At 38.3% G+C, this 15354-nt stretch overlaps 1 protein-coding gene across 1 annotated transcript in view; it reads right to left on the bottom strand.

Annotated features, from left to right (window-relative positions):
• The window catches only part of LOC126183725 (zinc transporter 2-like), an 88505-nt gene that overhangs the window by 31515 nt on the left and 41636 nt on the right, over positions 1–15354 (bottom strand). The window contains exon 5 of the mRNA XM_049925919.1: positions 6578–6755. Within this exon, the coding sequence (XP_049781876.1) occupies positions 6578–6755 (178 nt within the window). The remainder of the gene's footprint in view (positions 1–6577; positions 6756–15354) is intronic.

Genomic DNA, 15354 nt, shown 5'->3' with positions numbered 1-15354 from the left:
ACACTTGAAGATACATCACACAAATGTGCCAGTAAAATGTTTAATAACGACATTAATGTCTGATCAGCTGGGCTAGAAATTCTTCAAATGATTATCCTCACAGAGTTGAATTTTAAATGAGAGTCAAATGCTCTGTGATTTAAGAAATTCATTATACATTCTCACACACAGTTAATCTTGTGTAAAAGGAAATTTACTTTGAAAGTAACACTTTTCGAACCACCATTTCCAATATTTCCCAACGACCTGTTAGAAATAAGTTCGTTTCATCAGTTGCCAGAGTGTGCCAGGTAACAGGTGTCATTGCACTTGCACAGCTACGACGAAGCAGGTAGCCCATATGATCATACATGTAAAACATTAAAGGATATTATATTACGCCATAAAAGAAACAAGACATCAGAGGATACTCCAAGAGCATCGGAATTTTGTGAGCCATACTAAAATGCATAATTCAGCTTAAATTGCACATTCGGATGTAAATTTTCTTGAAGTACCAGTACTATATTATCTCATGTTTGGTTCTTTATTATGGCATAATGCCATACATGCTAGAAGATGAAAACGTGCACTTGAAATGCAACGAACAGTTGAAAGCAGCCAGTAGCATGGAATTAAACACTTCATTTCAAATAAATGGATTGCATCAGCGGAAAAAGAGTAATAAAAGCAAAATTTCTTTAGCAAATCGGCAAAAATAACTTCATTGTTCTGCAAGGCAACTAATGGTTGACAGTTAGAAAGGAGGAAATAAAATAAAATCTGAATCTAATAACTTATTTTAGCCTTCCGTAATTATGTGAATGTATTTTAATTCACTTGATCGCTCCCGGCCACAGAAATTTGTTTTGTTTTCATTTGATGTGACAGCAATAAATGAAGAGGAAACAGCAAAGTCACTAAACGTAAACACAGGTAACATGGAGACTACCCTCCTCTCCATTACAACTCAAGAGAGTCCTCTGCCACGGATCTACGATATTTCTGAAGCGGGGCAATACTAGATAGTGGCGCCATCCCTCACCCCCCTTTCCTCCAGCATTTGAGGTAGGACGCTGAAAATTAAATCGCCTTTTCAAAAAAATGTTCGTTTTATCGCGCATATCTTTCTGCAGAGTCTGATACATAAAACATGTGTCTTTGAGGAAATGTAAGACATGTTATTTGGTCTTTAGTGTGCCAAAGTGCAGTGTCACGCCACTTCACACAGCATTCTTTCATCGCACATTACTGTATTTTGCTCTGTTGAATTCAAACGTGTATATTTTGTAATAGATGCCATCAAACTATATTCAGGACAGTGGAAATTAAAATGTCCTGTGGTGCCTAACCTGCTCCATCAGCTCGTTTCACATCCTGCACTTTTTAAAAAAAAAAAAAAAAACCCTTGCAATTAACACTGGATGGGATTATTTGTAACCAGGAGAGAACAAGAACTCTTCCGAAAATCTGCACTCTTTATTGCCTATTAGCTAACAACTTGTAGTTTTGTGTGACATAAAAGTAAATATAGGATACATAAAACCAGTAAAGACAAGAGACAAGTAAGACAGCACACATTTCTCCAATCCTTAAGTCCTAGGGTTTTTTTCTCTCTAATAGTGCTACGGCTTTACATGGCATGCTTTCCTTTCTACGAAAGAATTTATTACCTCATTGAAGTTTGTCAAACCTTTTGCCATATGAAAAAACGAAATGTCGTCGTCTAATACTGAAAAAGCTGTTAATACAAATAGTACCCAAGACTGGTGTCGTTTCTGGAGCTGATTATGTGTATTTTGTTAATGTCTGCTAGATAAAACAAAATAGGCCTGTCTAATATTGCAGCAATTGTAATACACCCCACATAAATGAGACTGTTTTGGAGCAAATGGTCATTTTTACGACATGACAAAATATAATTCACGAAGAACCACAATCAAACGCCTAATAGGCCTACTACAAGCAAAAAGCTTTATGTTAGGAAATAGTTTCACATTTCATTCATGCGCTCCAGCTTCTCATCTTCTCCTTCCTCGTTCTAACAATCAATCTTTTCATCAGTAATTCTGTAGCTATTCCTATCTGTGTCAAAACTTATTCTCCGGTTAATTTCACTAACTCTGCTACAATCACCGGTTTAGTTATCCTGCATTTATTTTCTGGTTAGGCATTATTGTGTGTTCGCACAACACTTTTTCCGTGCTACTCCCAGAATAGAACTTAAGGCCCGCTGGCCGGGGACTGTACAACTGGGCCTTACTAGTGTAGTGGTCTGGCCAAAAACTTTCTATCAAAATTTCATTTTCTTGGATACACCGAGAAGATAACAAGTAATCTTTCTTACCTGTTATTCCTGTTAATCATTTATTTCCACTCTGGTAGTCTGAATCTTTGGCTTTCACTAGTAATTATAACAACGCCGATCATTTGCAAACCCAGTCAACCACACAAACATTGGCATTCACCCGTTCAGCTTCATTCCGCTCAGCTCGTATGGCCCCGTCCCCTTTTGTCCGCAGGGAAGTTTATTTCTAGATTCAACGGGGATTCCCCTGGCAGCAACATCACGTACACTATGCACACATTCAAAAATCAGCTTATGATTCATTCAGAAATCAATTCAGAATGCATTCAAAAATTTCAAAAAACAACAGGGATGTGTTTCAAAATCATGTGAATAATTGATAGACCAACGTGTGCTGGATGCTAGTCACTTTGTGAAACAAGGTCCCCCCCGCACTCCACATCCTGAAATTGCAGCCCAGGGCAGACACCCTGGTTTGTCCCTCCCCTCTTCCGTCCCCTAGATCTCGGCCTGTAGTGCATGAGTGAATTTGGCAGCTTGGGCGCGCCAGTAAAATTTTTCCATGTAGCATCTGGCTGCTTGATGCTACTGCTTATATAGCTAACAACCACACTTCCATAGCCAGAAGCAGGAGAAGGTACTACTCATACGTGACTCAACTGTGCATGCTCATGAGCCTGCTCACAACTGCTCAAAGGAATCAAATGTAAACAGTTGTGACGTCACGCTCATCAGTGGTAATTTGTTGTTCTGAAGCATTGCATAGTCTTCCTAAAGCCTTTGACACATTTTGCTGTTGTCAGATGCTGTATGAGCACTGTGTTTTGTTGTTGTATATGGGGCATTTCATTTGTAACTTAAGTTTTATTTTCTTTTTTTTTCCTCTCATTCATGTCTTATTGCTGCAGTATTATTCTGAAGTACTGGCATACAGTAATATCCTTTGTTAGAATATTGGTTCTTACCAGCCAAATTTATGAAAATCTAACTGAAAACTAAAACAATGAAAAATTCCTTGAATTCTGCAGAATTCCCAGGCTTTTCCCCTTTTCTCCCAGATGAAAAAATTCCCGGATTTTTGCTGGATCTCCTGGTTGTCCTGGCTCGTATACATCCTGTTTATGGCACTTCACAAATGAATCGGTGCACGCATCCAGGATAGATGGGGTGTATCATCATACTGATAAATGTGCTCTTACTGTCAAGTTCTTTGTAAATGTGACTCAAGTTTATAACCACTGAAATAACATCACATGCCCTCTCAATCTATGGAGTTTCATTTTTTCCCTACTCTCCTTGTGGGGTGCCTCACCTTTTTTGTCAGGTAGTGTATTTGTAGCCAATTTTGGGGTCTACAAGGTGTGGAATTTGTGACACAGAACTGTCACTTCTGGCAGTTAACGACGACATTAACCCATCTGGGCAGTGAGTCAAACTGTGTGTGAATGACAAATATGGGTATGTCAATCCATGCTGTTTGAACTCTATGCCAAAATTCATTAATCATAGTGGCTTTTGAGCTAGTCTCTAAGGAATACATGATCAGTTATTTTCAGTGGGTTAGAGATATGGAAAACATGCTGTTCAAGATGACAGTTGAACACCCTCTGCATTGAGGTAGGTCATGACAGCATGGGAAACATGTAGTCTTAAATTACCTTGTTGAAACATAATGTTACAGAGACCTCAAATACGGGGCACACACCCACTGGCTTTAAAATGTCGGAAATGTTAATATCTTCTGTCCAGATTAAAACCTATGCAAACCAGAGGTGATTATGTTGTGTACCCAATGGCATCTCATATCATACACCAGGTGCTGGACTGTACTACAATGATGAATGCAGTTTGAAAACGTTCATTCTCCTTGGAGCCTCTACACCAGCATACACTCATCATGGTGTTGTATGCAGAATGAGAGCGTTTCTGAAAAGATAACATGGTGCCACTCCTGAGGACAGTGTTGTCATATGATGCGCCACTGTCAGCATGACTCACTCTGCTGTTATTCCAAGTGAAGCTGCAACAGTGGTTCATGGTGCTCTAGACATTGTCATCCTATCTGTGAGGATACTTGTATTGCTGCAAACAAGTCCATTTTACAACTCAGGGTATTCCAAATTCATAAGACAGCCATGAGATCCTAAACAACATACAACAATAACAATAAACCAGTCTTGATAGACCACAAACCTGCCACTATGGAATTCCGACACACACACACACACACACACACACACACACACACACACACACACACACACACACACACACACACAAACCGGTAGCTGTTTCTCCTTCCACACGAGGCAGCATAACATTCTCACGAACAACCAACATTCAAATGTGTTTAAATTTCTGAATGAGTAATCTTTACTTACATATAGAATGTACATAGCTTTACTCCTACCTACTTTGCCCAGCTGTGTTGGAACGTTTATCATTTGTGTATCCCAAGTATGCATGACACTATGTGCCAATTTGACATTTGTTGCACATTGTCTTCATAGTGTTGCAATTTTAATGGTTAGCAGTGTATGTAGCTTCTCTCTCAGCACATAGTTGATCACTTTTATGACTCTCTGCTGATAACAAAATAAACCCATGCAAAATTATGTAACTCTTCTTTGTACCATTTCCCTGTGAGAAAACAGGGAGATGCTACATGGAAGAGGAACATTATGAATGTAATGTGGTAAGACATGGAGACACGGAAACAATACTCAACAACAGGTCTTACATGTGTTCTGAAAATAATTTCTTCACAGATTTGTAAAGCTTCCTAGAAACTCGTTCAACGATTCTCTGTCTCATGATTACTTTCTTCATTAAGAGATTTTTGTGACTGTTCCATATTGTCACATGCTCATCGCACCTAATTCATAAACACAAGCAGCTATCTAATTTTATACTCATTAAAGATTGTGGAATGTTGACAGACTGCAATAAATACTTTTAATTGCATAATGATAGAAATATGTGATATACACATTTTATACTAGGGGAAGCAACTACAAGATCTTACCTCACATATTATTGGGTAATTGGTACATTGATGCGTGCCACATAAAGTCTACTTATGCAATACATTTCTCACTAAACAACCATTTCTTTCAAACTTCTTGGCAGATTAAAACTGTGTGCCAGACCGTGACTCAAACTTGGGATCTTTGCCTCTCATGGGGCAAGTACTCTACAACTCAGCTAACCAAGTACGACACACAACCAGTCCTCACAGCCTTACTTCCATCAGTACCTCATCTCTTACCTTCCAAACTTCACAGATGCTCTCCTGTGAAACTTGCAACACTAGTACTTCTGGAAGAAAGACTACTGCAGAGACATGACTTACCTACAGCATGGGGGATGCTTCCAGAATGAAATATTCACTCTGCAGCAGAGTGTACAGTGATATGAAACTTCCTGGCAGATTAAAACTGTGTCCGGCAACTCTCTTGCATACACACGACCATTTCACTCCACTATATGATGAGTAGAAATCTATCTTTTTCATAATATTGTCATTATTCTATCCCAGATTTCCCATTGTTTCTTGGTGTTACAATAACTGTGATCTTAACATTTTTTTTATCTAACTGGAAAAGCTCAAATAACAGTGTTATTTCTCTGAGTGAAAGACTGAGATCCTCACCAAAACTACAGAAATGCAGTTAGTGAAAATGAATATAAAAACAAAAGGCCATATATGTCAGCTATTGCTAAGTTCATTTTTCTAACTAAAAGCTGAGATATGGGATATAAAAAACAGCAAAATAAAAATAACCACTGTACATAGCTGAAATGTATCTTCTAGAATGCAATACAAATTAATGACATCACATGCGGTGATCACAAATGACAATCAATCAGGCACTCATGCCCAAACACAAGGGGAACAGTTTTTTACATGCTTTTCCCTTTTCCACATATGACAATTCACCTCGCTGAAGAACCGTTTTTCTTGTTTTGTTTCAAACATCATAAAATTCTACAAAGTGATGGAGCAATTACAATGACAAGGTACATGAAATTGAAAATCAGTAAGAAACAATGGCAGCAATTAATTTTGACCCAAAATCAAATTTCTGAGAATAACTACTTCTAAAATAGAGGCTTCCAAAGCAAAGCAAAGCAAAGAGTTTCAGAAAACATATTTCATAGCAGAGCCAGAACTGGAGATACAAATGTTCAGCGAGAAAAAATACATTCAAATAACCTTTGAATCCTTAAAATATGTTTAAAAAAGTGCAGTATGTTGAATAAAACCAGAATATATAAACTGTAACTCACATAAAAATGTATTACAACTGCTGATACAAAAACACCTATGCTCTGTAGCAAGTCTCCAATTACATGTATCACTGCTGCCCTGACGTTTATGCCAGATCTGCTATGGCTGAATTCACTGTGGGTGTGCCCGTGTGCACCTCTGAGACTGTTACAGGATCCATGCAGCACCAATCCCATGCTAAAACAAAATTAAATCATAAATATCCTCTCCACAACTTTCCATATTAACTGCAATACACCACCTTATTTCATACCATATTTTAATTATTCAAATAACTCTTTAAATAAATCATTCATAAATAAATTAATCTTTTGAGAGTTTTAAAAATGGCACAGACCTAGTGGGAGTAATGTTTCCAATAGAAACACAGAAAGACAAAATTTCAAGTCTATAAAAACTACACTACTGAGAGCCACAAGGGGAAACAATATGGAAGATAAGGGGTGAGTAGCTGCAATGATGAATGTGACCAAAAGTCAGTAATTACGAAGTAAAAACCTTCCTTGTCTTTACCCCCCCCCCCCCCCGCACACACACAAATAAAATAAAACCACACACAAAGAGATGAATGCAGCAGTCAACTACTTCAGAAATTTTTAGCAAGATTTGTCTAATCTAATAAACCTGCCACATGCATTAACAGTAGCAGAATTTAATAGAAGGGCTGGATGAGTATCCAATGGGGCTGTGACACAATGATTAACTTCCATGAAATACAAGATCGTAAGTATCTTAAAAGGGTTGCATGAGCTCAGAAAGTCACTTTTCGATCCACAAAGGATTTCCTACAAATATTAATTCATGACTGACTCTCTGAAGGGATGTTTGGAGAACATCTGACCCCCCCCCCCCAATTTAATCCAGTTGGCATATCCGCAAAATGCTGTGATAAATAATAAAAAAAGAACGATACACTTATTCACAAGCAAGGAATTTCCAAATGCTCAAAACTAGCTTGGAGCACTACCATGGCATGAAAACCACATTTTTTCTACTTTGAACCCACATAACCTTTTACAAATTGTGTTACAGAGATCGGTTTATGTTAGATGACTTTGTCTTACAGTGTCAGGCTACTGCTGGAAACTACTGAAATGCTATAGCTCAGTATTTTTTATATTTCTTCCATCCACTTGTTGAGGTAATGATACACACCAAATCTGGCTCTCTATCAAGCTGACTGAAGACATATGTGCTATTAGGTACTTATTCCATAACATCTCCATCCTGTCAATGTCCTATCATTTATATTTTCATTATAGCTGTTCTATTTGTTCATACGTATACACTTTAGTGATATTATAATGACCACCTACTAAAACTGTAAGTAAGTGTTTCCCATCTGCACTATGCACAACAGCCAGAAAAGGTGTATGAGAGAGATGTCTGGTGCTGACATGTCTTCATGGGTGTATGGAGCTAAGTTGTCTGTAGAGCTACCCACAACTGATGAAGGCTGTGATGTGAATGATTCACAAAGTGAACATGACACAGGTACAAAGTACCTTCCAAAATGCACTGTATGGTGGCTTCCCGAGTATATGAGTAGGCGATGTGGTCCCACAGATGTCATCTACATATGTAGTCTGCAAATCACTGAACAGTGCATGATGGAGAGTACTGTGTACCAATATTTATTGCTTCCTTTCTTATTCAGTTTGCAGATGAAGCAAGGGAAAAAGAAGAGTCAGTATGTTTCCAAATTCACTGACATTTGTGTTATTTATTCCAATGGTGCCAAAGCAAGATATGTGATGCAGTAGAACTGTTACACAGAGTACACTGAATAATGGTTTTCTAAAGTTACCAACAGGGTTTCAAAGGAAATAATGTCAATGCCTTTCATCAGGACTACTTGATAAGTAATTACATATTTAAATTATATGCTTAGCTGTCACATCTAGGCAGTAGTAATAATAATGAGAGCCGAGAGTGTCCTTTGTTTTGGCAGTTTATTTTAATATTGCCCATGCTCTTCCTGATTTCATGACTCTTCTGATATTTTGAGGAGATTATAATTATGTAAGGCAAGCAGTTAACCTATGATGTGACACACACTTCTCGCTGTTACAGCTTTTTCTTACCTAAATTCTACAGGTGACAGATTTGACAAGCAGCAGCTCCAAAAAAGTTTTGAAGTTTCCAGAAATATGAGGCTGAGTATTTAGCTATACCTCAATGTATTTACTCTGCTAGCAGCCTTAGCACATCTGAGAGATGGTACTTCACGCATACTGTCACTTAGCCCGATTCCTGCTCCAGCCACAGATACTGTTGGGGGAAGAATAGCTTTTAGTAAGCCTCAGTGTGAGTTCAAATCATTCTAATTTTACTTTCATTGCCTTTTCATGAGATTATGTAAGTTGACTATTATGAAAGTACACTCTTGGAATTTTAATAGTAAACCACATCACAGTGCAGTGCTCATCTCTTTGTAATATCTGCTACTGAAGTTAGATAAATATTTTCATTATGCTTTTGCACTTACTAAGTCAACCCATGATGAAATGTCATGCTCTTCCTTGTATATTGTCTATTTCCCCTCTCAATACTACAGTGAAACCCTGCTTTTACACTTTTCAAGGGACTTTTTAAAAAATTGTGTAAAATGCGGGGAAAATAATGTTTTAAGCTGTGAAAGTTACGTATAGGATACCACTTGTATTTTAGCACTTTCTGTATGTGCACATAACAGGTATCAAAATACTTGTCAGGGACTTGTTTATTATCTAATAAAAACTGCTGATATAATGGGAACTGATAATTGGGATGCAGAAATGTTTGTCTCAATTTCATATGCCATTATCAATGTTTTTGGAATGCCTGCAGCTGTTATTCATTATTTAAATAATGAAACTCTGTGTCAGTTACATATTTTTTCATGCTTAGCACAGTGTGTTTCGAGAATTTTTTCTCTATATCAAGTGCAAATATTTACATAAGTATTTTGTGTGGTGTTTGCATATGTGGTGTTCTGCGTCTTTTGAACTGTAGTCATCTTTTTCATGTTATCTGGTACTGGGCTTCTTCAGTTATGTTGGAAACCACAAACACACAAACTATCATTCACATTGTTTTTTGTGTAACATCACAAAAAATACATACATAAATATTGCACTTAACAAAGAGAATAAATCTTTGAAACACGTTTTGCTCAGCATGAGAATATACATAATTCGTGCTGTGTTTAAACCAAAAAGATTTGAGCATTGCAAACTGAATGAAGGTGTCAACGAGCGCTACAAGCAGCCAAACGAAAAAACACACTAAATATGGTTCAACAGAGGTGTGATGATGATTACGACAATCACAAAACTGTGCATGCACTGTAGAGACAGTTTGGAAATGGTTGTGATTGGTCATTACGCCTTTATTCATACGAACCTAGTTACTTCTATCAGTCACCATGCAGAGTAGAGTTTGGCAGTGGGAGGAGATACAGCATGAATTGTTCCAACTTATACATGTTTAGCAGTTTAAATCTGCTAAGTAGAGCACCCTGGTGTCAAAAAACTTAACCACACAATGTCTGTAAACACTACTTGAAGGCCAACATCATGCCAGCATCATTTTATGTCAGTTTCTTTTTTTTTTTTCATGAACATTTTTTCATAACGCATAAATTGTGGGAAAATTATAAATATGTTCATGCAAAATCAGGCGTGAATTAACATTGTGGACATAGGAAATTTGACGTGAGCAATAAAAAATGTCAAACGGCGGGAAAATGTTAATTCTGGGAACATAAAACCAAACTTATACTGCACCTAGTAAAGGCCCTGGACTCAGGAGCAATACTCAAACTTCTGTCAGATGACGGTTTTGTATGGTCTCTCTCCTTTATGGGTAGACTACATTTAATGAGGATTCTTCCAATGAATCTCAGTCTGCCTTCCCTACAATTAGTTTCTCAGTCTGCCTTCCCTACAATTAGTTTTATGTGGTCAGACCACTTAAAATCACTCTGTACACATACTCCCAGATATTAAAAGGATGTGACCGTTCAGCAACCATGTAATCAAACAACAACAGATCTTCCTGCATACTTAACATAGTACATTTCATTTGCTTATGATGAGGGTCAACTGAAGATCCCAGCACCATGCATCAAGTCCCTGCAGATCTTCCGGCATGGTGTTACAATTTTCTATCATTGCTATTTCTCTATATACAACAGAATCATCTGTAAAAAGCCTCTTAGAGCTTCTAATGTTATCCACCAGGTCATTTATGTGAACTGCAAACTCTAATGTTTTTCTTGATTCAAAAAACTTTACCAACAGCCGCATGTTTTGTTTATTTTATTTTATATCTCAAATGCTACCAGTTTTGGCAACTCAACATTGCCATCTTCAGGACCTATACACTATTATTGTATTAACAATCTTATTGAATGGTGCCAGTGTCACCCATTGGAGTTAGTGTCACCTGTTCACAGGAATCTGTTGCATGACGATCGGATCTACGATTCGAGCTTTATGGCACCATTTGATAAGATTGTTAATATGATAATAGTGTATGGGGCCTGAAGATGGCAATAATGAGTTGTCGAAACTGTTAGTATTTGAGATATAAAATAAAATAAACCAAAACATATGGCTGTTGGTAAAGTTTTTGGAACGAAGAAAAATATACCAGCCAATGCCCCCAGGCCATAATGGACTGACAGAAATAGCAAACTTTAATGGTCGTTCACATTTTACTGGGGGTAGGTTGAAAGATACTTTTACATCAGAACTGAGTGAGATGACATAGTGGTTAGCAGACTGGACTCGCATTTGGGAGAACAGTGATTCAAATCCGTATCCAGCCATTGTGATTCCCCTACATTGCTCCAGGCAAATGCTGGGATGGTTCCTTTGAAAGGCCGTGGTCAATTTTCTTCCCCATCCTAGAAACAATCCAAGCTTGTGCTCTGTTTCTAATGACCTCAATGTAGATTGGATATTAAACCAGAATCTTTCTTCCTTTTACAACAGAAGATTTCTCTACATTAAGAGTGATGGATTTTCTACACACTCTTTAGGTCAATCACAATTCTGATATGATTTTTCTTATGCTTATATTCTGTTCATTACTATTACTAAGCACCAACTGCACATAAATTTATCATTATGAACATGTCGTTTTGTATATTCCAAGTATGGAGTTCCATTACGTACTATGATGGATGACTAATATAAATAAACAAGTATTTTCTTTAAAGCCATAATAAGGAGGAAACAACAATAAAATAGCAACCAGAACATTATCTATATGTCTCGTCTAGAATTTCTGGAGGGAAAATTGACATGTAATTTTTGATGTGACATCATGTGCGCTGGACTGCTGTTGAAATTGCTCGTCAATATTCTTAAAGTTTTAGTCTTCAGTTACTTATTTTAAAATTTATTTGTGTTAATATTTGCGGTAAAAGTAACTTATCAGTGGATTTTCATTAAGCTCAGTCTTTCTTCCTGTTTTAGTGACTCAAGTGGTCTGTTATTTGTGAGTGTGCTTACGTCGTTCGTCCAAGCCTCATGCCTCAGTAGTGTGTTTACATTTTGTGGCGTGCAGCTGCACCTGTAGTAGTCATAAAGCTAAGTACTGACAAAGTTATTTGTTTCTTACTGTTTCTTGTGAAATATTTCAGTAAAATTTTCATTCAGTGTTTTAACTTTGTTGAGTGTTCCAGTGGCCACTTGAATTTTTGGTTTTAGCTAATAATTTTGTGAAGTTTTGTTGGTATTGGTATTAGTTGTGGTTTAGTAGTATTAATACAAGTAGTTGCTTTCTTAGTAGAGACAGAATTTTGAGACCGCTATTGTTAGTTCTATAAATAGTTCTACTGGTGTAACTGAACTTACGTAACGTACACATATAGTTTATTTTTCAGTAACTGTAGAATTTTACCATGAGTGAGAAGTGTGGGCTCTTTTGTAGGTTTGTGAGTAGTGGGTTACGGAGTGGGATTTGTTCAAAGTATTTGCATTGGGGGGAATGCAGTGGGGAAGCCTGTGGGCATTCTACCGTTCTCCTCTCCTGGGAATGCAGAATCTGTAGTAGAAATAAGTTGATAGAGGAGCAAGAGCGTAAGATCTGTGGCCTTCAGGTGCATTTACAACATGCAGAGAAGGAACTAGATAGGTTGAAGAGGGTCAAGGGTGCTGGGGAATGGGAACTGGCAGTTGGCAAGAAAGCAGCTAGGAGGAGGAGGTATTCAGACAGTTATACCTTGTGTATATGCAATACATTTGACCAACTGTCAGAGTTGAGAGGAGAGGAGCCTCTTGTAATTGTAGGTGTAGGGAACATTTTGTATATGATGGTGCAAGAAAAATGATGTTGGTAGATCTCCTAAACTAATATGATCTGATGCAGACTGTGTTTTTTCCAAATAGGGTACAGGGGAACAGTAGCACAGCCATAGACAATATTTTTATCCATTCTTCATTACTAGATGGGCATTCTGTTAGTAAAAGGGTGAATGGCCTTTCAGACCATGATGCACAAATTTTAACACTAAAAGGCTTTTGTACTGAAACCAATGTCATATTTAATTACAAACTATGTAGGAAAGTCAATCCAACAGCAATAGAGAGTTTTTTAAACCTTGTCAAGGAACAAGAGTGGCAGGATGTTTATAGTGTCGATAACTTAGATGATAAATATACTACTGGCCATTAAAATTGCTACACCACGGAGATGACTTGCTACAGACGCGAAATTTAACCAACAGGAAGAAGATGCTGTGATATGCAAATGATTAGCTTTTCAGAGCATTCACACAAGGTTGGCGCTGGCGACACCTACCATGTGCTGACATGAGGAAAGTTTCCAACCGATTTCTCATAAACAAACAGCAGTTGACCGGCATTGCCTGGTGAAACATCGTTGTGATGCCTTGTGTAAGGAGGAGATATGTGTACTATCACCTTCTGACTTTGATAAAGGTCGGATTGTAGCCTATCACGATTGCGGTTTATCAGATCGCAACATTGCTGCTCGCGTTGGTCGAGATCCAATCACTGTTCGCAGAATATGGAATCAGTGGATTCAGGAGGGTAATACAGAACGCCGTGCTGGATCCCAACAGCCTCGTATCACTAGCAGTCGAGACGACAGGCATCTTATCCGTATGGCTGTAACAGACCGTGCAGCCACGTCTCGATCTCTGAGTCAACAGATGGGGCCGTTTACAAGACAACAACCACCTGCATAAACAGTTCGATGACATTTACAGCAGCATGGACTATCAGCTCTGAGACCATGGCTGCGGTTACCCTTGATGCTGCATCACAGACAGGAGCGCCTGCAATGCTGTACTCAACAACGAACCTGGGTGCACGAATGGCAAAATGTCATTTTTCAGATGAACCCAGGTTCTGTTTACAGCATCACGATGGTCGCATCCATGTTTGGCGACATCGTGGTGAATGCACATTGGAAGTGTGTATTCGTCGTCGCCATACTGGCGCATCACCCGGCGTGATGGTATGGGGTGCCATTGGAAACACGTCTCAGTCACCTCTTGTTCGCATTGACGGCACTTTGAACAGTGGACGTTACATTTCAGATGTGTTACGACCCGTGGCTCTACCCTTCATTCGATCCCTGCGAAACCATACATTTCAGCAGGTCATGTACGGGCCTTTCTGGATACAGAAAATGTTCTACTGCTGCCCTGGCCAGTACATTCTCCAGATCTCTCACCAATTGAAAACGTCTGGTCAACGGTGGCAGAGCAACTGGCTCGTCACAATATGCCAGTCACTACTCTTGACGAACTGTGGTACTGTGTTGAAGCTGCATGGGCAGCTTTACCTGTACACGCCATCCAAGCTCTGTTTGACTCAATGCCCAGGCGTATCAAGGCCGTTATTATGGCCAGAAGTGGTTGTTTTGGGTACTGATTTCTCAGGATCTATGCACCCAAATTGAATGAAAATGTAATCACATGTCAATTCTAGTATAATATATTTGTCCAATGAATACCCGTTTATCATCTGCATTTCTTCTTGGTGTAGCAATTTTAATGGCCAGTAGTGTACAATGCTTTCCTTAACACATTTCTCATGCTCTTTGAGAGTTGCTTTACATTAGAACACTTTTAACAGGGTACTAGCAGTAATGGGCAGCCCAGGTGGGTGACTAGTGGGATTAGAATATCATGTAGAACAAAGCGGGAATTATAGCAAAATGTTAGACGTAGTCACAATCAAGCTACAGTAGCCCATTACAAACAGTATTGTAAGGTGCTTAAAAATGTTCTTAGGAAGGCAAAGAGTATGTGGTATGCAAATAGAATAGCTAATTCACAGGCTAAAATCAAAACCATATGGCCAGTTGTGAAGGAAGTGTGTGGTCAGCAGCACAAGGTTGACAATATAAAGTCAGTTCGCAGTAAAAATGTGTCTGTTACTGATAAATCAGATATATGTACAGTATTTAACAATCGTTTTCTGAGCATTGCTGGTGAATTAAATAAAATTTAGTTTCTACAGGAAATCATATAACTTTCTTGGCAAATGCCTTTCTGAGATTGATGTCTGAAATACTCCTCTGTGATATAGACAAGAGGGAGATTGAGTCAATAACTAAATCAATGAAGACTAAGGACTCTCGTGGTTATGGAGTGTCTATTCAAGTTCTGTGCTGCACATGTTAGCCCTGTATTTAGCCATATTTGTTATTTTTCCTTTAGGAATGGTCAGTTTCCTGAGCGATTAAAGTACTCAGTAGTAAACCCGCTTTATAAAAAGGGAGAAAGGGATAATGTAGATAATTTTAGACCTAT

Source organism: Schistocerca cancellata, chromosome 4 (assembly GCF_023864275.1).
Source record: "Schistocerca cancellata isolate TAMUIC-IGC-003103 chromosome 4, iqSchCanc2.1, whole genome shotgun sequence".
In the NCBI taxonomy this organism is placed as follows: domain Eukaryota; kingdom Metazoa; phylum Arthropoda; class Insecta; order Orthoptera; family Acrididae; genus Schistocerca; species Schistocerca cancellata.
This window is presented reverse-complemented; position numbering and strand designations above follow the sequence as displayed.